The sequence below is a fragment of the Clupea harengus genome, chromosome 17, assembly GCF_900700415.2.
Source record: "Clupea harengus chromosome 17, Ch_v2.0.2, whole genome shotgun sequence".
Taxonomy (NCBI): domain Eukaryota; kingdom Metazoa; phylum Chordata; class Actinopteri; order Clupeiformes; family Clupeidae; genus Clupea; species Clupea harengus.
In genome coordinates this window covers 8,373,002-8,396,981 of record NC_045168.1, presented here as the reverse complement: position 1 = coordinate 8,396,981, position 23,980 = coordinate 8,373,002, and the positions used below count along the sequence as shown (strand labels likewise).

The 23,980-nt window shown below is 45.7% G+C and overlaps 1 protein-coding gene across 10 annotated transcripts in view; it reads right to left on the bottom strand.

The window, feature by feature from the left end:
• Positions 1-23,980, bottom strand: part of asap1b (ArfGAP with SH3 domain, ankyrin repeat and PH domain 1b) — a 64,032-nt gene that overhangs the window by 27,932 nt on the left and 12,120 nt on the right. For all 10 annotated transcript variants that reach the window (XM_031584145.2, XM_031584144.2, XM_031584151.2 and 7 more), the window contains 4 exons: positions 9,391-9,463; positions 7,371-7,516; positions 1,916-1,990; positions 262-311 (listed from right to left, as the gene is read on the bottom strand). In XM_031584145.2, the coding sequence (XP_031440005.1) occupies positions 262-311; positions 1,916-1,990; positions 7,371-7,516; positions 9,391-9,463 (344 nt within the window). The remainder of the gene's footprint in view (positions 1-261; positions 312-1,915; positions 1,991-7,370; positions 7,517-9,390; positions 9,464-23,980) is intronic.

The window sequence follows — 23,980 nt, the reverse complement described above, 5'->3', positions numbered from 1 at the left end:
CACACACACAGGTCTGGCTCTAGTTTTCTATTTGTTTTATTTCAATTTGTTTGAAAATTGTTTTTAATGACTTCACATGTGTAGAATGCACAGTCTTAATTTGAGCATGATGCTGGAAAATGTATGCAATATGGTGAGGCAGTGACATCAACCCCACACATTAACAACAGACATGCATCGAGGAAGGGTGTGTGTGTGTGTATGTGTGTGTGTTTGTGTATGTGTGTGTGTGGGGGGTCAAAACAGGAGAATAACACTCACAACTTGACTTCATAGTCCTTCCATGCCTTGTCAAAGGGCTTCTTCAAATCCTGGACAGAAGGGAGGAGGGGGAGGAGAGAGAGAGAGAAAATTCAAAAAACAGGAAAAACAAAGTTATCAGCCAGCTGCAGCCAGCAGCCAACATGGGGTCTGAGCTGCACAAGAGGCCTTCTGGAGTCACATGAAGGACAAAGAGAGAGAGAGAGAGAGATGGAGGAGAAAGAGAAGAGGTTCAGAGAGAGAGAGAGAGAGAGAGAGAGAGAGAGAGAGAGAGAGAGAGAGATGGAGGAGAAAGAGAAGAGGTTCAGAGAGAGAAAGTACAAAGAGTGTGAGATGGAAGTCGGAGCGGGAGAAAGAGCATGGAGAGAAAGACAGCAAGAAGAGAGGGAACAAGGGAAGGGAGCGCCTCCAGAAAAAACACTCCTGGTGTTGCAACACAAGCCTGACTGTGCTCCAGTTCGTCTTGAGTGTTGTTTGCAGTTGTGGTTTTGGGGTTTGGGGTTAGGCCAGGCCATCATTACTACTGTAAGATCACACAGAAATAACTATTACGACTGAGTCACTCGCTTGCTGTTTGGAGCAGCTGGAGAAGCATCAGAGAGCTTCTGAAGATTCATTTTGACAGTGGAGCATTCCGAGCTCCAATGCTAAAACAGAGACTGGTGGATCAGTACATCCAGTAGCCTCAACTACTGATGGTTGTGGCTAATTAGACATGTCCTAGTGGTAGTTTTACCTTAATGTCAGTGCTACATGTATACATGTGCTAGTTGTAGTCTTACCTCAGCATCAGTGTTGACAGTATATCCATTAATTAGCTTAAGAATACATGCACTAGTGCTAGTTTTACCTCATTGTCAAGTAAGCGTTTTTAGTATTACTAGCTGTTGGATATCTATTCGACTGAGATGACAGATTAAATGGATTTTGTGACCTTAAGGGTGGAGAAATGAGAAATGGTTCAGTGGGCAGTGGCAGAGAGAAGAAAAACAATTGACCACAAAATTGTAATTTTCCGTTATTCTGCGGTCAATGTAGTCTCACTGTGGTATCATTAGCATTGCTAGTATCTTTGACAACTAGGCTACTCAAGTTTTTTTTCACGAGGCTAAATACAGCTCCCCCTAATCTTTGACAAACAGTCTGCTCTCTCTGTCTTAAGGAGGATGTCAGGTTTTGAAGGGCTATTCTGGGATTGGGCCTGTGTGTTTATGTCTGTGTGCCCGAGCCACGCCTTCCCTGTTGCTAAGTCTCAGAGGTCGCGACCTGCTTACTCTGAGCACTCGTTCCAAACACAACATGGACCGGGGAACAGTGTGGGGAAGAACCAGCAACGAAAGATTTACAGACTGATCCCAGAAACAGAGTCACTGACCTGAGCTAATCTCCGCTACTCCCTCGACCCCCAATCCATCTTGCTTCTTCCCTCTATCACTGGTCCTCTCTTTCATTTGCTTCTGGCCCTATATGTATTGTTATCAACTCCTTTAATCTTACTTTAGTGTCTACTTTTTTACAAGTTGTCTCTATCCATACCCTTGTCTTTCCTTTAGCAGGGAAAGAGTTTGTAGCTGTTCAATTGGTCCAGACAGGCCTCAAGCTCATGTCTCTCTCGCTGCTTGTGTATCTGTGACAATCAGGAGCGCTCACTCACCCCCTTCACTCCCTTCAGGTCCCCCTTCAATAGGGAATCCAGCGTGAAGATCACATTATGGCTCAGGCTCTGCAACTGAGGGAAAGAGAGAGAGACGGAGGGAGGGAGAGAGAATACGTGAGAGAGAGAATAGGTGAGAGAGAGAAAGAGAGAGGTAGGGGAGAGAAAAAAAAGGCAGACAAAATCATCATAAGTCATTTCGTTTCAGCAGCACATAGAAGAGCAATGGCACAGAAAATGCAATTAAAATTAAATTAAAATAAATTAAAATCCATTATCTCGTATATCTGCTTATTCCAGCCAAAGCCTTCGTCATGACACCACACCTGGCTCAATTATAACAGCCGAGCTCCCTCAGTAGGAGCTGGCACGGCTGAGTGACATCCCTCTCTTTATCTCACTCGTTTTTTTTTCTCTCGCTTCACTTCTCAAACAGTGTGAACACACCGCACAGAAAAGAGCAACTCTCCATCTCTACCTCTCTCCACACTCCGTCATCTCTCTCACTGCAGCTCGCACTGGAGAAATCAATGCCTGGCTGCCTGGCCCCTGCAATGTTGGCGCTCCATGCTGTAGCGGGGCCCTGCTAGCATGGTAGCGGTTACTTTTGAAGCCTACTAAATCACTATTGATTTGAAAATTAGGTTGTAAGCACTCCCAGCAGCCCCTGGTATCTAGTATGCTCATTTCCCGCTTGTCAGCAAAGGCCTAAACAAAAGTCAATTTAGCAGCAAAAAAACTGTATCCTGACCCAGTTTACTGCTGTACACAGCTATGACTGCTACAACACAAGTGGCAAAATATGCCATGTGTCTGTGTTTTAAGGGAGGGATTCTATCAGCACGTCATGAGCCGGAGTGCTATTTAAGTCCCAATGCCTGTGGAGCAAGTGTGATGCACTCATTGTACTGTTAAATATACTTTACATACAAGTCAATATAGTTACAGTGTAGAGAAGCATGACTGAAGATAAATACTCATTAATACTAATGCTTCAGAGCTGAAGAGACATTTAAATTATGTGACTAAAATCACCACAGGACCTCAGGGGTTTGTGCCGTTCTTTTCCTCTATTAAATTTAGGTCATGAATGATTATAAAAAAGCAATGTTTTAGCCACAAGAGGAATTGTAAAAGCCACCCAATGCAGCTCCTTGATGGTTGGTGCCTATGTTTTTCTGTTCAACGGAAAGTGTGAACATTTCGTTCTGGAGACCTGAGGTTCACTTCCCACTGACACCAGATGATACACTGTATCCCATGTCCAACAAGCCAGTGCACACACACACACACACACACACACACACACACACACACACACACACACACACACACCACTCTAAATGGGATCTTTGTTACCAGGGAAAATTGGAAGCCTAGATTTAAAAGTGGCAAATGCCACAGGAAAGTGACATCCAGACATCCAGAGGTGTGCAACTCGCGTACGCACACAAACACACTCATGTCTAGCATAGGAAAACAAAGACGTTTCCTCAGCTTTCACAGTCCTTTGTGCACCTCAATGGATGTGTGTGTATTAGGGATGGGCATTCGATTAAATTGTCTTAATCGATCGTCGGGAGAATTAACGATCGATTTTCGATTAATCTTTAATATTTTTATATTAAAATTCACTATTTATAGGCTATATTAAAATGCAGTGAAAATAAAAAAACACAGCGTGTTTCCTCATTGAGATATTTATTACAAGATGAACAACTCTTGTGGCAGTTAAACTTACAAGATGGACAACTCTTGTGGCAGTTAAACGGGATCCGTTCAATGGTTACACTTGAAAATATGCGCTGCTGTACTCTTAAGCAGCGGAGCCGACAGCTAGAAGCCGGTGCTCATAAACACAACTGACCTTCGTTTTTTTTCTCTCTAACTAATTAATCTCACATTTTGAAATTCATTCATCTAGATTCATCGTGATTAAAAGTTTGTTTTCTTCTAAAGACTAAATCTTATAAATTAACGAGTAATCACTTCATTCATTATTTTAGACACTGTTGTTTAATTGTATTTTGTTCGTGCTCTCTCGCCATCAGCCAAGGAATGTATGCGAGACACAATGGTGCCCCTCGACGGTAAATCGTAAGAATTGTCCCCTGAAGCAATTCGAATCACCTCAGTCAGCCCACCGTCTTCAACTATGTTGATGGGCCGACAGTCACCCGCAACCTAAACTGCGACAGCGTTGGTAACCTTTTCACGGACTGGTCTAGTTAATTTCCTAGAGAAGTCGTGGAGTGTGGGTTGGCGACCATCTAACCTGGGACTGCTTTCTGTCGGGTGCTTTGCATTAAGGTGATAACTTAAACACGAGCTGCTTCTGTGATAGCTACATTCAGCTTGACAAATGCTACATACAACTTTAGTTTTGTCGATTGTTCTGTCATTTTGCCTCTTAAACAGAAACTTTCCGCCCAACAATCCCTCAGCTCTCTCCATCTTCAACTACCGTCTCGGTCTCTTCTATCTAACTGACTGCAGACAAGGGGCGGTTTCGTGCCACGGGTCAACGCGCACCGGAAGTAAACAAAGTTGCGTTAACTGCGTTCAAATATTTGATTGCATTAATCTCCGAGACAATAATCTCATAGAATAACGCGTTAACTTTGACAGCCCTAAAATAAATAAATTACACGCACACTACGCAACAGAACATGCATTAGTTTTAATCGATGAAAAAATAATTTCATCGAGGAAATTCTTAATGATCAATTAATCGATCGTCGATTAATTATGCCCATCCCTAGTGTGTATGCATCTGTGAGTATATGTCTATGCCTACACATGTCTCTAGTCAGCATTCCCAGGCCTCTGCTGACCCAATGTAAGACCTGGATTTCCTCCCACCAAAAGGTCAAGGCGAATCTGACAAACTCCTTATACAAGGCTTATTATACAACGCTGTGCAACGTCAGCCCCTTTCTCCCCTGCCTCGTTAGGAGCCCAACAGCAGCCGCTCCTGCCGCTCCATCAGAGCGGCACATCAGTAAGTGCCTCCCAAGCAAAGACAAGCTGCCCTGTCATCAGCCAGGAGACCAAGAGTTGAGTCATTGTTTACAAGCAGACAGGCTTAATGACCTTCTCAATGCCTCCCTTCATCACACACACACATGCATGGACATGCAGGCACACACGAACACACGCTTATACTCTAACACCAACAAACACACACACACACACACACACACACACACACACACACACACACACACACACACACACACACACACACACACACACCAACCCCCTGTGTAAGCAATAGATGGGCAACTATGTGAGAAATCAATTTGAGGAAGGCATAAGTAGAGAAACGAGAGGGGGGAGGGGGTGCGTGGCAGTTCAGAGCAGCTGGTCATCAAAAACAAAGGGGATAAACACAGGCCACGCAGTCCGATGACACAGGCATCATGGGACATGAATCAGGGAGGGGGGCTGTGCTGGCGTGTGCAGGTGGAGGACAGAGGGAGGGAGGGTGGGCGGGCGGGCTAGTCAGTCTCTCTCTTTGGCTCTTATTTCCCTGTCTCTCTCTCTTTCTGTTTGTCTTTTTCTTCAATGTGTACATGTTTCCGTAGCCTTCATCAACACTGCACCAAATATAACGAACATACAGCCATTCACATTTATATGTATTCTTCTTCAACACACACTGGTCTGTAATGGAGACAAGCTGGAGTAGGAGAGGGAAGAGATCTTTTCTCCAGTCCAGCCTTGACAGACAGAGATGCCTGTTTTCCACGCCGTCAAACCTAATCTAGTTACGCTAGAGAGACAAGAGAGGAGAGCAGGCTACAGAGCACAAGTGAGGGAGAGACGTAAAGCGAGAGAATGAGTGTGTGTTTGTGTGTGTGTGTGTGTGTGTGTGTGTGTGTGTGTGTGTGTTTACTAGAGAGAACAGCAGAGAAAAGCAAGTGTGTGTTTACTAGAGAGCACAGTGGAGAAAGGCAAGTGTGTGTGTGTGTGTGTGTGTGTGTGTAGGGAGTGAGAAAAAAAGAGAATGAGAAAGTAAAAATGGCTGGTGGTGAGTGTGGGAGCGGATGAAAGAGCGAGTCAGAAAGTGGGAGAAAGAGACAGCAGGAAGGAGGGAATGCTGGAGAATGAAAGAGAATTTTTTTTTAAATGACACTGGCGATGCGCTGACAGGAAGGATATAAAAAAAAAGATAGAGTAGAATGCTGTGCGGGATAGCGCTCACAGCACTAGATGGATGAGATCACCCTAATTCTGGGTGTCACAGGTAAGATAAGACTTACACAGCGCAACCCTCTGTGTACAGTCACAGTAAAAAGGTGGATTATTCAACGGGTTAAAGGTCAAATGCTTCACAGACAACCTTTCCTACATAGTGGAACTGGTGTTGGACTAAAAGCTTTTGCAGGTCTAGAGAGTTTCTGAAAACTGCAATAAAAATAAATGTAAAATGCCACCCCAAATCCTCTATGCAGTGCATACAGCAGGAAACACAACTGTGTATAGTAGACTTAATTTCCTGTCTTTGTCAAGCACACTCGGAAAACCTAAGCACAACCCACATGTAGAAAATACCCCAGCATTTGACTCAAGAACACACACGCGCACAAACCCAAAAGCACACTCTCAAGCACACAAGAACATACACAGGCACATACACATACACAAACACAGATATGATTCAGACATGTTGTTCTAAACTCCTCAAAAACATCCTTGCTGCTTTGAAAGACATACATATTCATGGCTGCACAGATGCACACCCGCACACATAATGACAATTGCAGAGATTAAGACATCATAATTAAACTGTAACCTTTTCAGACAAGCGTATATAAATGTTGGTATGTGCACACACACACACACACACACACACACAAAGACACTCACAGACATATATATATATATAAACTGGCTCCCCGCTGGTGTATTTAACTGTCATAACTCTCTACAGGGGCAGTGTGGGCTGCTGCTACAATGGATGGCAGCAAGAGTTAAACTGAGCCACCCACGAACTAACACACACACACACGCACACATGCACACACAGACACACACACAAACACAGACACACACAAACAAGCCCATTAACTTCATACCTACTAGTCAGCCTACAAAGCCAACTTAAATATCACAGATTTAAGATTGCTTAGAACTCACAAAACACATCTAAAATAAGCCAGATCACTAAAACCATGAAACATCCTGTAACATTTTGGTTGCCCGATCTACTAACCTACATAACCTACATTATAACTGTTAAACACTGCATTTATAGGTTAAAAAAATATTACTTCAAGCATCACTTAAACTATTACTTAGCATACAAATACTAAAATGCATGTAATGTAATCTAACATAAATCATCCTAATCGCCATACGCTACTCATAAAGCCAGTGATCACCAGCAGTGGACCTTAAGTTGACCCATTTCCAGACTCGCAGAGGGTTCTGCTGGCCAGCTGTGACTCACCAAGTTCTTCAGGAGGGTGGACAGCTCCTTGGTGAGGGTGGAGAACTTGACGAAGGCCGAGCCCAGGTCAGGGTTGTCCCTGCTGATGAAGTTGCTGCCGAACTTGTCAAGAGCCTGAGCGTAGATATCCTCATTTTGCACATGATCTGTGTGCATACACGACACACACACACACACACACAAAGACAGAGGCAGGAAGAGAGAAAAAAAGATGGAGTTAGAAAGGAGTTAACAGGATAAGCTACAGGATAAGCTACGGCATAATAACTTAAGAGTGCCCGTGGGGGTCTCTCCCCACATTTCCTATGCTGGGTACAATAGAGACATGAGGGCAATCTGGTCTTCCAGCAGCTCGCTTTGTTACAATATGGCACTAGCCATGCCAAGGTCAAAGGCGGCCTGGTCCCCGCGGCGACACGCTGTGTCGCACTGTGACTCGCGCCGGCTAAAGGCGTCTGCTCACGACTGGCTGTAAATGATGCGGAGCAGGAGGCGTCTGTGTACATAAACCTCTCAGACACACTCACGACTGGGTTTCATTCTCACCAGCGTGTGTGTGTGTGTGTGTGTGTGTGTGTGTGTGTGTGTCTAATTGAGCCACATCTTAGGCTACTCAACCAAAACGGGTTGATTCAGTGGCACAGTCACTATAACAGCGTCAAACGAACAAGGGAAAATGGCTGTTGACATGAGCCTTCAAACCATTTCATGGTCGTAAAACAGAAGCATAACTTCTTATCATAGAAGTTCATTCTGTTAAACTCCATTAAAATATTCATTCACAGAGGCAGATCTCGTGGGTGAGCTTCCCTGCTGTTAAAAATCAACACTACATAAATGAGGAAATCAGTGAGGAGGGAGGCGAGAGTCGTGGGGCTGGTTAAAAACAGGCCCGTTTGCAGGTGTGTGTAGCTCTGCCACTGTGCGTGTGTTCTGTGTGTTCTGCTTGAGCCACGGCAGTCCCCCATCATCCTGCATCCCGATGACAATCACACTGATTGCCCTCAGCACGCACTCACTCGCTCACTCTCTTTCTCTTTCTCCATCTCTATGTCTTTCTCTCTCTCTCTCTCTCTTTCTTTTTCTCCATCTCTCTTTCTGACTGTCTCTAGATTGCAGGTCTGTAATCATCGTGGTTTTCCCCTAGCATGTTTTCCGTAATGAGAGGTGCCACGGAAATATGGTCGCGGTAGAAAAACAAAAGATGTGAGCCCTTCTCTCTCTTGTACCCCGCAGAGTGAGTCCTGTGTTTGAATGGAGTGGGGCACATCATTGTGAGTTGAGAATGACCTTCCCATGAGTGTAAGAGTAAAGAAGCGGGTATGTGTGCATGGCTGTGTATGTGAAGAAATGTGGGTGCATCCATGAGTGTGTGTGTGTGTGTGTGTGTGTGTGTGTGTGTGTGTGTGTGTGTGTGTGTTGAAGCACATCTGAGTGTGCAGCAGCACTGAGTGAATATTTGAGTGGGTGCACACATAAAAAAATTGTGTGTGTGTGTGTGTGTGAGAGTGAGTGTTTAAGAGCAAGTGTGTGTGTTTGTGCTTTGGTGAGAGTGTGTGTGGGCGGCAGGAGAGAAGGGAGTTGGCGCCATGCCACGCTGTTTGGAAAAATATATTGATGTGCTGTGTAATCTGCTCCTTTTGGTTTTAATGGGAGGTCTGCCTCAGCTTCAAGTGCTCTTATACACAAACACAGCCTCCCCAAGAGCATACATTTTTCACAGCAAAGCTCTGAATTGATTGTATAAGCTCCTGCATATGCAAGCGTGTGTGTGTGTGTGTGTGTGTGTGTGTGTGTGTGTGTGTGTGTGTGTGTGTGCGAGTGCGTGTGATGCATGCTCCTGAAATCACAAGACAGTAGCCATGACATATATTCACTACATATTCCTTGTGAACTGTAAGCTCTCTTTGCAAAAGTTATGGAATATCCTGTTGGATATTGGAATGGTTTCAGTTTCAAGAACTCGATACAGTAATTACTCTCTCAGTAATATTGATCCTGTTGGTGGAGTGGTTCTTACCTTGACCAGAGCTATAGATGGCTTTAACCGACTTCTTGACTTTCTGCAGTGAAGTCCGGTCCTGGTCCAATGCCTAGAAGCAGAGGGACAGAGAGAGACACGGTCATCACAGGGTATCATGTGAGCCCCCTCACAGCTTACAATTCAAAATCAAGGGTGGAATTCATACTGAATCTGTCCAATCCTGTATTGTAACACTGTATTGGATAACCACGACGGCTATGCATACAATTTCAAGAGTCTTAGTATTCAAAAATAACTTGAGTGTTCGAGTAGAGGCCTTTTTTTCCTGCATCATATTTCTGTGCCGTGAGACGGACAACTCAAGCAATCGTGTGATGTGATGTGATGTTACTGTGTGTGATTTGCATTTGCCAGGAAGAGGCATCCACAGGTAAACAGCACGAACACTTTGACATGAGACGCCCACCGAGGATATAGAAAAGCGGAGTTTCCAAAACAAAGTTTCCAAAAGGAAGAGAAAGAGTCGGAGCATGTGATGAAAAAGAGAGGTAACAGTAGATGCACAGGTGCACAGAAACAGACAGAGGGAAAAAAGAGAGAGAGAGAGAGAGAGAGAGCGGTAGCCCCCTCCATTTTGCCACTCTCTGTCAAGAGGAGCAGAGTGCCTGAAGCTCAGCAGATGCTCCTCTGAATCATCGGAGAACGCCCCCTCCCTCTCTCTCCTTCACTCCCTCTCTGTTCATCTCCCCCATCTCTCCATCACACTCTCAACATTCTTCTCTTCCTCTTTCTCACCCCTCTCTCTCCTCCTCTCCCAGTCCCTCCATCCTTTAACACTGCACCACATCATCGCTCCAACACATCCCTGCTCAAACAGCGCTGTAGACAGCGCAGGGGGAACCGGGAGAGCCACTGTAGAAAAATACACTGTCACAACACCACCAGCAATTACGAGATAGAGGCCATCCTTTGGATGCTGGCCGTTGTTCAACACACACAACTGACCATCATCTCCTATGCAGCTGCTGACCACTACCGACATGAATCAAGCATATGTCCCTTAATTTCACTCTCTATGTCCCTCTCTCTATATTTCTTTCTCTCTCTCGATCTCCATCTCAACATCAAATAGCTTTACTGAACTTAGCTACTGTTATTCATCATTGGCAATGAATAGATATGAACACGATACAAAAACAAACGATCATGAAGATAATGATGACATTCAGAGGAAAAGGGGTATTTATGTCTGTCTCTCTTTCTCTTTCTCTGTCTGTCTCTCTCACACTCACTGCCAGGGCACCAGTAGGAATTTTCAGTGCAAAACAAGAGACAGAGCCAGCAGATTTCAGGCCTTTTTGTCGGCGCTCACTGCAGCTGATTAACATGCACACTCGCGAGTGCGCTGGTCCAAAGAGCTCACAGCCTGGATGGGAGCGCCAGGCGGCTTGGAATAACAAAGCCGTTTCCTCTGGTGGCATCTGACGCGGATCAAACATAACGGCCTTCACTTCACTGTCAGGCAGCAAGACAACCAGCTCATTGCCGCAGAGAATCCGACCAAAAAAAAAGAAAAGAAAATCCCATCTACACAAATGAAAAAAAGAAAGAAAATCCACCCCTAATGGTGTCACATATTTCCTCAGACAGACTCTTGAGTACCACTTATCAAAATGCTGGGCACATCTGCCTGTGGCGAGCTGGTTCTCCTACACGCTGACTGTATTTGACATGGATGCAAATTGATGCCTCTGCTACTGGTGCTGAGCAGGTCTATTTCAATGAAATATAAATGTATTTTCGTAATGTAATGGAAACTGACACTCTTTATACTTTTAATGGAGGATTGCCCCTACACACCACAATGTGACGGGAAAGCTGGAGTTTCCATGACTTCACTTCAAAACATTCCTCTGATTTTAATTGTGAATTTCCCCCCCAAAAAAGGAAAAAGGTAAAATAGGGACCAGATGTTTGTTTACAGATCGGAATGTCAGTAATGTTGGGGAGTGCGTCTGGAATCCTGAGGTATTTTCCTTTTGTGCCGGAGACGTGCGGGCTGATGAAAGAATGCTGATGTCACCGTGGCGACGGGTTTGAGAGGCGGCTCGCACCGCATCAGCCCTCTAGCGCAGCTGCTTCCTCCCAGAGTGCACCACTACACGGGAACTCACTCAAGGGATTATGGGAGCTCTGTGTCAGTGGACACCGAATTTTGGAGGGGGGTGAGAGAGTGATGACCACTGCTGGTGAGACGAGATAGGGTGTGATGACTAATCTATTTTTGAGAGAGGCTGGAGTAGACTGGAAGGACTAAAAGACTGCACAGGCCTCAGAAACTCTTCCACACCACTGCACCACACCATACAGCAGAGATGTCACCAGCAGCCTAATCTTGCACAGAGAAGTTCACAGTAACAATGGAGCCATAGACAACCAATCCTTCATCAGACACTTCCTCCCTCTCTCTCACACACACACACACACACACACACACACCAAACCCCATCACTCTGTTTCTCTCTGTCTCCCACAGTTAGTCTCTATCTCCCTTGATATCTCCCACAGAGGGAGCTGGTAGACGCAGCCACCGTCATCTTAGCCTTTATCTCCCCGCTAAAGCTCTTTAACCCTAATGGAGGGAGCTCATAAAGCCAGAGCAGATTTATTTACCCAGACACACAAGGGGAGGGGACGAGAGGAAGAAAGAGTGAACGAGAGGGAGAGAGAGAGGGGACGAGAGGGGGAGAGAGTGAACGAGAGGGAGAGAGAGAGGGGACGAGAGGGAGAGAGAGTGAACGAGAAGGAGAGAGAGGGGACGAGAGGGAGAGAGAGAGTGAACGAGAGGGAGAAAGAGTGAAAGAGAGGGAGAGAGAGATGAAGGGGACCAGAGGTGGATGGTGGCAGCAGACGTGTTTAGAGCCCAGACCCCTTCGCCAGACTCCACTTCACTGGACTGCCCTGGCCCCAAACACAGGGTTCAAACACTGACACATGATCACACACACACACACACACACACACACACACCTATCTGCTCCTGGGGACAGTAAACACCACCACACATAATTTATGTAGGCCTCTGTGTGTGTGTGTGTGTGTGTGTGTCTGTGTGTTCCTGTGAGTCGTTTTGTGTGTGTGCTCCTTTGCAGGGGCTTGGAACATTGGGCTAATTAAATTTCACAATGCAATTAAGCGAGCCCAATTTTTTACCCAGGACAGCTTTAACACAGCAACCCCCTCCCCCCATTTACAACCGCAGCTGCCCGCACCCCCTTGGGTTCCCTCTCTCCAGGCCGGGACCCCTTTGATCTCTCCAGTAGCATTATGGGATGGCACAGGATCAGAACATCAACTAAGAACTCCTTCCTCAGTGAAACAAGCACTTGGTCTCACTGGGGGTACTTTATATAGTTTTTGAGGTGCGTTTTTCTCCAAAGAAAGGGAATATTCCACTAACCAACCCATACCCATGGCTGCTTTCAAGGGGAAGAGGAACTAACTCTAGTTAGTCAATTCACATGAATTCTAGAAAAAAGGCTCCTGACCTTCTTCCCAGTGTTAGAAGTCTGGTATGATTTAAAGACAATCGCAGACATGGTCAGCAATAAACTTTTTTTAAAAAAAGGTCAATCGTGAGTCGGATTAACGACAGCCATTTTGGTCTGTCAGTCCTTCCATTCTCTGACTCATCTGCCTGTCCAACATGCTTGGTCATCCTCTCCGTCTGCTTGCTCTGCTTCCTTGCAGATTGATTACAAAACAAACGGTGAGGATTTCTTTTGGATGTGACTTCTCTGTAAGAGTCTGTAACCTCAAACCCACCCCACCCCACCCCACCCCCTTCATCAGCACCAATGATGACTAATCCTCTTTCTGACTGAGCAGCGTAATTAAATCCTGAGCTTTGATAGGAACATCTCTTTACAGCATTGGGAGACACGCTGTGCTTCTCTCTCTGTGTGTCTGTGTGTGTGTGTGTGTGTGTGTGTGTGTGTGTTGCTTTCTGAGGCACAGGCACTCAGCTAGCCACCTAGTCTCTGGGGTCATCAAAGGCAGCCTTCAGCACCAGCACAGGTTTAATGAATATATATTAATTTTCAAAAAATGCCTCGTCATTGTAGGAGCAGTGCTTTAATCAATGGAAGCTAACCCTACCTTTAATTATCTGCAACACAAATATCTCTACGCAACAATGAACAGTGACACACTGGTTCAGATCTGGCCGCATCGGAAACAAAGTCAGTTTCGAGTGAGGTGGTTCGATGGAAAAGGGAACAACTTTAACCACAAATAAGGAATTAACTTTAGGCTAGAATAGGGAGTCTATACCTCAGCATGGAAATGGGGCATGTCCTGGTCATGTCATGGAGGCTTTATAAAGTCATCAGTGACAAATACTGACAAGAAATGGCAGAGGTTCTGTGTACAACTGCCTTATCCAGGGTTTTTCCTGGGTCAAAATGAGTCTTCGGTGCTCAAAAAAAAAATTGCACAGTCTGTTTTACCATGTCACCTTATTAGCTTACATGTTACCATTTCATAAATAATGGAGGATATGCTTCAGGAAATCATTTTGCTTACACTTTAGATTAAAATAGATAGGCTAATAGATTGACAGTAGTCCAAGCCCCATGGTGCTATCATGTATGGTTCAAAGATTATCAAGGTTTACCTCTACATATGCAAACTACTGAAATGTATATCAATAAAATCTAGAACTAACCAGTGGTCAGAAATGTAACACACAAATTATGAAATTCAAGTTTATCTATTATTACTATTCATTTTTATTATACAAACCTACATACCATTCTTTTTGTTTTATTATTAAAACTGTCCACAAATATGTTTAATAGTGTGTTTAACTTCTATTGGCCCACCAACGGAGGCTGCGTTGGAAATCAAACTTTTGTCAGCATTTTGAGTGGACATTTCATTTGCATTTGTACAGGTGTATTCGTGCACGTCGGGCTGGCCCTCGCAGCGGAACGACAGTTTACAACCGCAACGGTTTATTTATCAATGATAATATTAATATTATTATATTCGAGATGCAACACAAATCTATCCGCTCTCCTCCGAACGAGCTGAGCTTTCATTGATAAACCAATGCGGTTGTCTGCCTCTTCCGAGGCCCCGCGGTCTACTGGTACTCGTTCAAACGGGTAGACAAATCAAATAATAGCCTACACCTGTGTATGTCCTCAACATAACAGATATTTTAATACATTGAAAGCCATGAATACTGAAAATAGAATGTTATCTTCAAAATCAGCGCCGACTGATGAAGTCAGGATGCATACGCAAGTTGACTGATTGGCAGCTGGCCGCTCTGTCCATTCGCGCACCTCACAGTTGCGTATTGTTCAGACAAGAAGACACGCTTATCAACTCGATTACTATTGATCAAAACATAACGAGGTTTCGGCTGTAGCCTATACTTGAAACATACTATTGAGACCATATTCGCTTACATGCATTGCACGCGTGATGAATTGCCAATCATTGAACAGAGGCTGCTCCTAGCTTGCCAGTTTAGAGAAGACATTGGTTTGAATTTGAGCAAGCAGCTAGCTAGCAGTTGCTGACATTATCTAGCTAGCTAGCAGTTGCCTACAATATCTTAAAAAAATACTTTGATAGTAGGCTTAGTGTTTTATTTAAGCAGTGTGTTTGTGTACCTATATATCCTATGTGTGATGGTTAGAATATTAATGCCATATACAATAACTCACTTATGAGAGCTATCCAAAGACTGGTGGCTGCCTTAATGTACTGTATTTAGCAATCAACCTCCCTTACTCTGTACGTTTAGATGCGTTACAGGTAGCTGTAAGCCATTAGATGCATGAGAAATCTATAAAATAGATTCTATATATCTATAAATAACAGCTCACCTTTATCTTTTTAACCAGATTTGTAAACAGGTCGCGATCAATATTTTGCAGTAGCTATAATAGGCTACCTTGGTTAAATATCGAATTACGGTAGATGCATGCTAGCATTGCGCTAAATAATTAAGACAGCTAACATTAGTTAGTAGTGTTAACAAAGTCAGTTATTGTATATGGCATTAATATTATTCTAAAACACCTTCACTAGTTGTTTTAACCAGATTTGTAAGCAGGTTGAAAACAACATTTTTGAAGTAAAGTCCCTTGGTTTAAAACAGCTAAAAGCTAGCTACATTAAGTTGCTTGCTCAAATCCAAACCAACGTCTTCTCTAAACTGGCAAGCTTGGAGCAGCCTCTGTTCAATGATTGGCTCAGGGGGTGGGAGGTGGGATGCGCCCTTGAAGTCGACGGTGAGGGCTCAAAACACTATTAAGCTGAATTGCGCCATGAATGACAGCTTTTTTTTATTTATTTTTTTTATCGCGGACTTTTTTTTTTGCCTTAGGCGCTCGCGATTTGTTGTAGGCGCTCGGGAAAACGGCTTAGGCGCGCGCCCAAATTTTCTCTATGCAGGAAAAACCCTGCTTATCCTCCAAATAACCTTTACACATACACACCTTCTCAAACATTTTCGTTAAATTACAGTGCTAGGTCACTAAAGGCATCACAGACAAGTTGTGTTTGTTTCAGGTTTGTCTCCATATCTCGCTAGCTTGGGCTAACTGCCATCTAGTCTGGGCCCCACCCCATATCAACACCACTGATTGCACCTTAATGAAGAGATATTGTCAGTCCCATCACTGAAGGTCAGAGGTCAAAAGGAGGGTTCATAGTTCACATGAAAACAGCCACCATGCATTTCCTGTCCCCTGCTTTATCGTCCGGGAGCAGGGCAGACACTTGCCATCCTGGACAGGAAACAGGAAGAGGCAGAGCCGTCACTAAATGACAGCCAGCCCCTGCATCCAATGGCACACTTCCTTTGCAAAAAGCAGACAATACATACATCGGCCAGGGTCAGGCCTTCGACTTGCCAGGTCATCCTCAGCAGAGTACAAGTTCAGCTCTGCAGGTCATTTTGTCCTATTTGCACCCACTGACCCTCAAACGTATGGCCTCATCTGTTATGTCAGGCTGTGGTAGTGGCAGTGCGTTCACTCACTCGCCCTCAATGGCTGTAAATGCAAAGCGATACAGCCTCATATAAATTCACACACCATTTGTTCTACAACATGGGCTACAGCAGGATAGTAATAGCTTACATTCGAGACGAAAAAGTGCTTTGACAAGTGCGCAGCACATCCCTCAGGTTGTCAGAGAGATGATGTGGTTGCCATGGCGACACGCTCTGCCTGCCAAATCCTGGGATACGAGTCATGTTGTCATTCCAGGGAGCACTGCATCTCAGCAAGCACACACTCCTATTTGCAGCTCCTCTGACCAGCATTGATCGTTATATTCCCCTCCTGTGCTAGCAGCTGACAAAGGTTCCCAATATGTACTCACTAAATTTATAACCATTTCTATTCTCACTCCCTCTCTCTCTCTCTCTCTCTCTCTCTCTCTGTCTCTCTGTCTCTCTGTCTCTCTGTCTCTCTGTCTCTCTGTCTCTCTGTCTCTCTGTCTCTCTGTCTCTCTGTCTCTCTCTTCAGTCCAGCCCAGTCCAGTGGCTCAGGAGCACATGGGCATTGTGTTAAGGTCTCTCTAACCCCCGATCTGCCCACACAAACACCTTTGTTTCTGACTGTGGTCCCTGTAGGCATCACTTCACACTCAAATTATCACCTCCGCCTACACACACATGCTCCCCGATGCACACTTTTATGCAAAGACACACACACACTCATGCAACGTGAACGTCGCCCTATTTTCATACATAACAGTTGCATATACAATCTTAAACATGCAAAACTCAAAATGCATGTAGAAAACTCAACCCTGAGGCAGTGAGCACAACATACACACACACACACACTAATGCAGGATGTTTAGTTCACAACCCCCTCAGAGGCACTACTTTCTGTCATGCAACACACTCCCACATACACTTCCTTTGTCACATAACACTCAAAATACATAGACTATTTTTGCCTCTCACACAACACACACACACACACACACACACACACACACACACACACACACACACACACACACACACAAGATCCACATGCAAACATGAAAGAAATACAGTTCTGAACAGCTCTGAATTCCTCATGCCTGCCGTAAGCGGGCAAGCACTCTGTTCAGATGGAAACATTTGCCCACAGCCCTCAGGCCTATGGTCATTCCACCTCAAATCAACACGGCTTCTGCTCGACCATCTCGGATTTCCTTTTTTTACCACATTAAGTGTGACCATCCTAAATAAGACTTGCAAAATTTCAGCTTGAATACTTTCTGAGAAAAGAAACTCTGAAATTCTGTATTAGTTTGGATGGTCACACTTTGTGGTAAAATATTCAAGGAAATCTGAGATGGTCGAGCAGAAGTTTTTTTTTATTTTTTATTTTTTTATGCGCTGCTTGGAGGTGGAATGATCCTTATAAAAGGCCACTTCGCCTCTCCATTCAAACAGGCCACAAAGGGACACAATACAAATCAGGTATTAAACACACAGGGCATCAATTACTTCAAACACACTCATACACACACACACACACACACACACACACACACACACACACACACACACTGTAGCATTAATGACACACAGCTCAATTAATCGCATAAAAACACACACACTCATGAAAGACTTCAAACACATAAAAAAGGACATCAAATACACACACACACACACACACACACACACACACCATGGAACATGAAACAAATGGCATCAAACACATTAGCATCGGCACATCAAACACACACACACACGCACAGAACATAAAACACACACACTTAATTGCAGCAAATGTAGCCAACTGCTGGCTGAGTGTGCTTTGCCCTGGGTGCGGGCGGTGGAGTTGACTAAGTGGTCTCGTGTCAACACCAGAGTGTTTGCACAGGACGCCGCCAAGCAGAGACTCCAGCGCAGAAGTGAGTCCAGGATGGGTCTGCTGAGGGCACGGGGGCAAGAGGGACTAGATGGTGGAGGGGTATGCAGAGGAAGGGCCTCTACCTGGGTGTGTCTGTCTATCTGTCTTACTGTGTTGTCTGTCTGTCAACTTGCCTGGTTCTTGGTCTCTCTCTCTCCATCACACCCAGTCAATGTCTCACTTGCATGTCTCCTTCTGTCTCGTCTGTCAATGTCTTGCTTGCATATCTCCCTCCATCTCGTCTGTCAGTCTCTGTGTACAGAGTGCTTTCGAACTATTCATCCCTTTTATGTATGGAATGAGGAACTCAGGGCAAGGGCATGAAATATTTCTCTCGCTCTTGCTTTCTCGCAGCCACATTCTCCTGAGCTGCATTAAGATCCAGAGTGCAGCACAGACTGACTGAAACACGAGCGGTAATTGAGTGTGTGTCTCGTCCCGGAGATCCCCTGGTGACTGGGAAGAGATAACTGGAGCCTCAGCACTCGCAGTGACAGTCCGGCCCCATTCATCGTCACAGTAGACCGGGACACCCTCTCTCAAAATGAGGAGGTGTGTGTGTGTGTGTGTGTGTGTGTGTGTGTGTGTGTGTGTGTGTGTGTGTGTGTGTGAGAGAGAGAGAGAGAGAGAGAGAGAGAGAGAAGGTATGTGAGTGTGTGTCAGTGAGCGTGTGAGCTTGTGTAATATTCATGTCTTTTCAAACTAAATGTACTTCCAAAAAGCCTCCCCACCTCTATTAGGGAGAAACTTCACAGGAGCCACACTTGGCCTTGTCGGCCCAAAATATCTCTGAAATGGCACTTCTGGAGACCGATACATCTCCTGGAATGTCATCACCTGCCTCTGGTGCCATACCAAGACCAAGAAAAGGAAAGATGTGTGTGGTTCCATGTGTGTGTGTCCGTGTGTGTGAGCTGAGAGGCTGGCTGGGCGCCTCCAGTGTCTCTCTGCCTGCCTGTGGAGAATGCAGACAAATGCAACTGTATTCATGCAGACACACACACACACACATATGGAAGATTAAAAGGCTAAGGCAAAGAGTCTGAGCAGCTTTCTGTCCCAAGCACTGCACTGCCTTCCTGTATAGCAGTGCTTACTAGCTATGGTTCAACACATAAAAGCCAACCCTTACATTTAAACACACACATACATATACTATGTACACTTGCAAACACACACACACACACACACTATGTACACTTGCAAACACACACACCTTTCCTTTTCATCTCACAGAGGCAGCAGTCATCTGCCTTGTTGAGAGCTGGCCAAGACGAGGGCCACACACAACATTCCTGCACATTCCCCTCCTCTGCACTAATCAATAACTGAGAACAGAGTGGCAAGAGACTGTCTCCTAATCTTTTGTCTCCAGTCCACCCCTGCATACCTTCACTGTTTCTCCAACAAAAACATACAGGCTGCACCTTTAGTGCCTCCCATTGGCTCCCATGCATTTAGAGAATGGTTTGCTGAGAAAATGGCTGAGGTGCTATGAGGCTAATCTGAGCGCTAACTCACTTTGACACATGCAGGTCCATTTTTTTCCTGCACTTTTCTTTTCAATGTAATCATCTCTGACATTCAGTTGACCTCTACATCAATCAAAACCCGACACAGAACACCTCGGTGTACAGACCTGCGCTTTTCAAAAGAAAGAGGAAATGTCAGAATGGTTCCTATTAAAATCTGCTTCACGTTTGACACTTTCGATTTTTCACGGCACACTTTTGGTTTGTCAAGTCACCCACAACATACTGATGGCACAAATTAATGTCCACTTCCTTCTGTCGGGTAACATCATCTGTGAGGCTGCAGCAGCAAGTCATCCAAACCCACTTTCCTCCTTGTATCAGCTAAAAGGCCAACAACCTGCTTTTATTAATTTTACTCGATTTGTTGGGGAACTTGGACACCAAATTTGGAATACAAGGAATTACTACCCTGTGTTGCAGTGACAGTCCTTTTAGCCTTCATTAGCAGCACCCAAGTTAAGTTCCAATAACACTGACAGAACCGGATTAGAGCAAATGCATGGACATCATAAGTTCCACCATTCGACAATACATTTTTCGACTCAGGCCCACTTCTACTCCCCAACCATCTACTCCCTCTACTCTCATCCCTGATTGGCTGTTAGAGCTGTCCCCTTGCCCTCTAAAGCCAAAGACTCCACTGTGGGGAGGGATGCACAGCGCAACAGACTGATGATCAGACACAGTGCTTGCACTCCACAGGCATTCCATCATCCCCAAGTTGAAACTTTGGCTCAGAACCTTTAACAGCTAGAGTCACAGGCCCAGGGCTCCACTCCGAAAATGGCATCATGGAATGCTGTAAAAGAATGGCAGAGATGTGATTCCAAGTTTTGGGGGAGTTTTATGGGATTCGGGGCGCCTGCTTTCGGAAAGCAGGGTGTGTTCCTTGACATAACAAGTGCACCCGAACAATACTGGCTGAAGTACCTTACACAGCGGGACCTGAGCAAACGACTGGAGAGAAACCGTGGAAAGCTCAAAAAGGCAGTGCCTTTGCTAATGCGTGAAGTTGCTCACACTGGACAGGATGCATATCAGCTCCAATAAAATCCCTGACAAATTCAAAAGCAAGAACCAACTGGCTGGAATTCTCTGCCAGCAGAAAACACGGCACCGTCACTGACCCTGGGGTAAACTGGGGATGGACACCGCCGCTAGCATCCACTCCCTGCTTGGATGGATCAGATGGGCTAACATGTCATCAATATGGTTTTAGCGAAGAGCTCAAACCATGCCTCCCTTTCCCCACTCCCACACTATGAGCCTTTACATGAATAGGTCTGGAGCCAAAAAATCCTGCAGCCAGTGCTCTGCAATGTAGACCCACCTCCCCCACTGACCTAAATAAACGGAACTGGCGATGGCTAACCAGCAAGCTCTCAGACTGCTATCTGCTACACAGTAACAAACTGCCAGCCTAGGCTCTTTTTTAAGATCAGTGAAGGGGAAACCTAGAGAGGTTTCACAGAGCAGTGACTTTAGGTGCATTCGGATCAATCCCAAGAGGGAAAAACAGGGAAGGAGACGAAGATGCACCTCCTGAATATCGCATGTGGGGAGCCAGGTTGGGCCAACTCCCGAGGGCCTGGCTGACCTCGCAGGCTGGCGTGAGACCTCTTGTGTCGATGAGCTGCGCAGGGCGAGACGCGCTGAGCTGAGCTGAGCCAGCTTGTGTAACAACGCAGCTGAGGCCACCTCCACCACCCTCCTGGGCCGAGCCTCACTCCCACTCCCGGGGCACTGGGGGAGGAAGAAAAGGCTAAATCTGGCGGCTGGCTGCCACAGACAGACCCCCGGGCTTGACGCCCCTCCACCCTGACCCCCCTCTCTTCCCTCCCAACCCCCTCCCTCCCTTGCTCGCTCATCCGCTCGCTTGCCGAGTGGAGAGCTAACAGCAGCCGACACTGTTTACGCCCTGAGCCCAGAGAGCAGCCAGCTTCACTGCTCAGCCACAACAGAGCCCGGAGGACAAGAAAGGGGGAGGGGGTAGAGGAGAGAGAAAGAGGAGGAGAGGAAAGGGGGGGGGGAAAGAGGAGGAAGGGAAAAGAGTGTAGGGGATGAGTGGAAGAGTGAATGGAAAAAAGTGTAAGAAAAAGTGAGAAAGAGTAGAGCTGCATGTTAGAGCTTGCAGCGCAAGAGCTTATGTGATGAAAGTGACAGAAGCATCCACCCTAGTCCTCCCTGTCCTCTCTTTGGCATCTCCTGGGCAAGCTGGCATGATCAATCCTAGCCACGTGGCAAAACAACAGCGTCCTAAATGGGTCACAACTCAAACTGAGAACAATTAATCTGCGCATGGATTAATGTGCCTCACGGACGGTCCAGGCAGAGCCCTTCTCCAGTGTGTCTGATTAAAACAATAACATCATAGTCAGGTGCACAGAAAATTCATTATTTTTGTTTAATAAGCCTTATGGACCAAACCCAAAAACATAGCAATGATCCTACCCTTCTTGGTCAGCCTGATTGGTCACATCCCAACAATTTGTGGTGGTCTTTGTTCAAGCAAAGCCACAAAATAAAAAGGTGACTATAAAAGCACACGGATAAGGCAAAAACTACAAATTGAAATGCCACAATCAATAGCCCAGTTGCTTATGTTATAAGGCCACTTTGATAAAATACCGACCCATACCCATACCGTTGTTGTGTCAGTACTTGACCAACCATTCGACTATTTCACTTTATGCAAAAGGCATCTCCCTTACACTTCAATGTGGGAAACACTGAAGGAGTTTATAGTCAGTAATTCCCATGACAAAGTCTCAGAAATCATCTCAAGGAAGTGAGCCAAGCTGCAGGGCAGACAGCAGCAGCACCGGCACCAGGTTAGCTGAGGGCTGTTTGTCTGACGGCGAGCCCCAGAGAGGAGCCTCTTGTTGGGCAGAAAGGATGGCAGGATCCTCATTGATCTTCCAGCTGTGCAGACTACTTCAGATGTCTCCAATATACAGAGTTATATTAATTTACTCTCAAAACCCCCATTTAAACACAAATTGTATTAAACAATGTTCTGAATTACGCCCCATGAGGTAAGTCACTAAGGGGTTAAGAGGGCTTTGTCTGTTGTTGCTGTTGTTGTTGTTTTCAAATTTGCTTGGCTGGTTTTTTTTTATGTTGCCAGGTCGGTATGGCAGATCAGAAATACCCCTCCCAAGTATGCCCACAGCTGTCGCCCGAGCCCTTCTCTCTCTCTCACACACACACACACACACACCGCTGTGCAGCTGTGTATCCTGTATCGGCACCCAGTGCTATTAGCGGATGGGAGGGATTAGAGTCAGCCTCAAGGCTTAGCCCAGCAGTGAGGATCTCACTCTCTGCCTCGCCACTACACACACACACAGACACACACACAAACAGACAGACACACACACATACATACACACACTCTCTCTCTCCTTAAAGCTCACAAAGCTGGGGACGTCTGTAGAGGAAGGATGAGAATATGTGAGACTGTGTGTATAGTGTGTGTGTGTGTGTGTGTGTGTGTGTGTGTGTGTGTGTGTGTGTGTGTGTGTGTGTGTGTGTGTGTGTGTGTGTGTGTGTGTGTGTGTGTGTTGAGAGGGAGGTGTCCACATCTGTCCAGGGCTGGACATGGCCGCAGCTTAAGCGCATCAGTGCAAAAATCCTCAACTTTTCCTCCCTCCTTCCATCCATCAATAGCAGTCAGTCTCTCCCTCTCTTTCTTCCCTCCCTCTCTCTCTCCTTCTCCTTCTTCCTTCTCCCTCTCCACAGCTCCTTCCCTCCTCCTTCCATCATGCACACAACCCTGGCTTTTTTTTCTCATACTCTGCCTCTATCCTTGTGCCAGATGCCATCTTCCTATTAATCCTGCTTTTCCTCACCCAGACTTCCTCTTAGAAACCCTCCCTCTCTGATGATGGTGATTAAAGACGGGAGGCTAGCTCTGACGAGCTTACAGTACAGGCAGCAAACCCAGACTGCTGCCGTCACCCCCCTGCTGTTCCCATTGGAGACAGAACCGTCGGCGTAGGGGAAACGGCCACACCGGGTCTGCATCGCATCTGAGTAGCATCAGGGGTGTGTGATGAGACAAGAGTGGTGAAGGGGGGATTCAATGAATTCATGGTGTAGCTATTTTTCGATCTGGAAACTGACTCACAGTCTTACTTGCTTCCCTTGAAT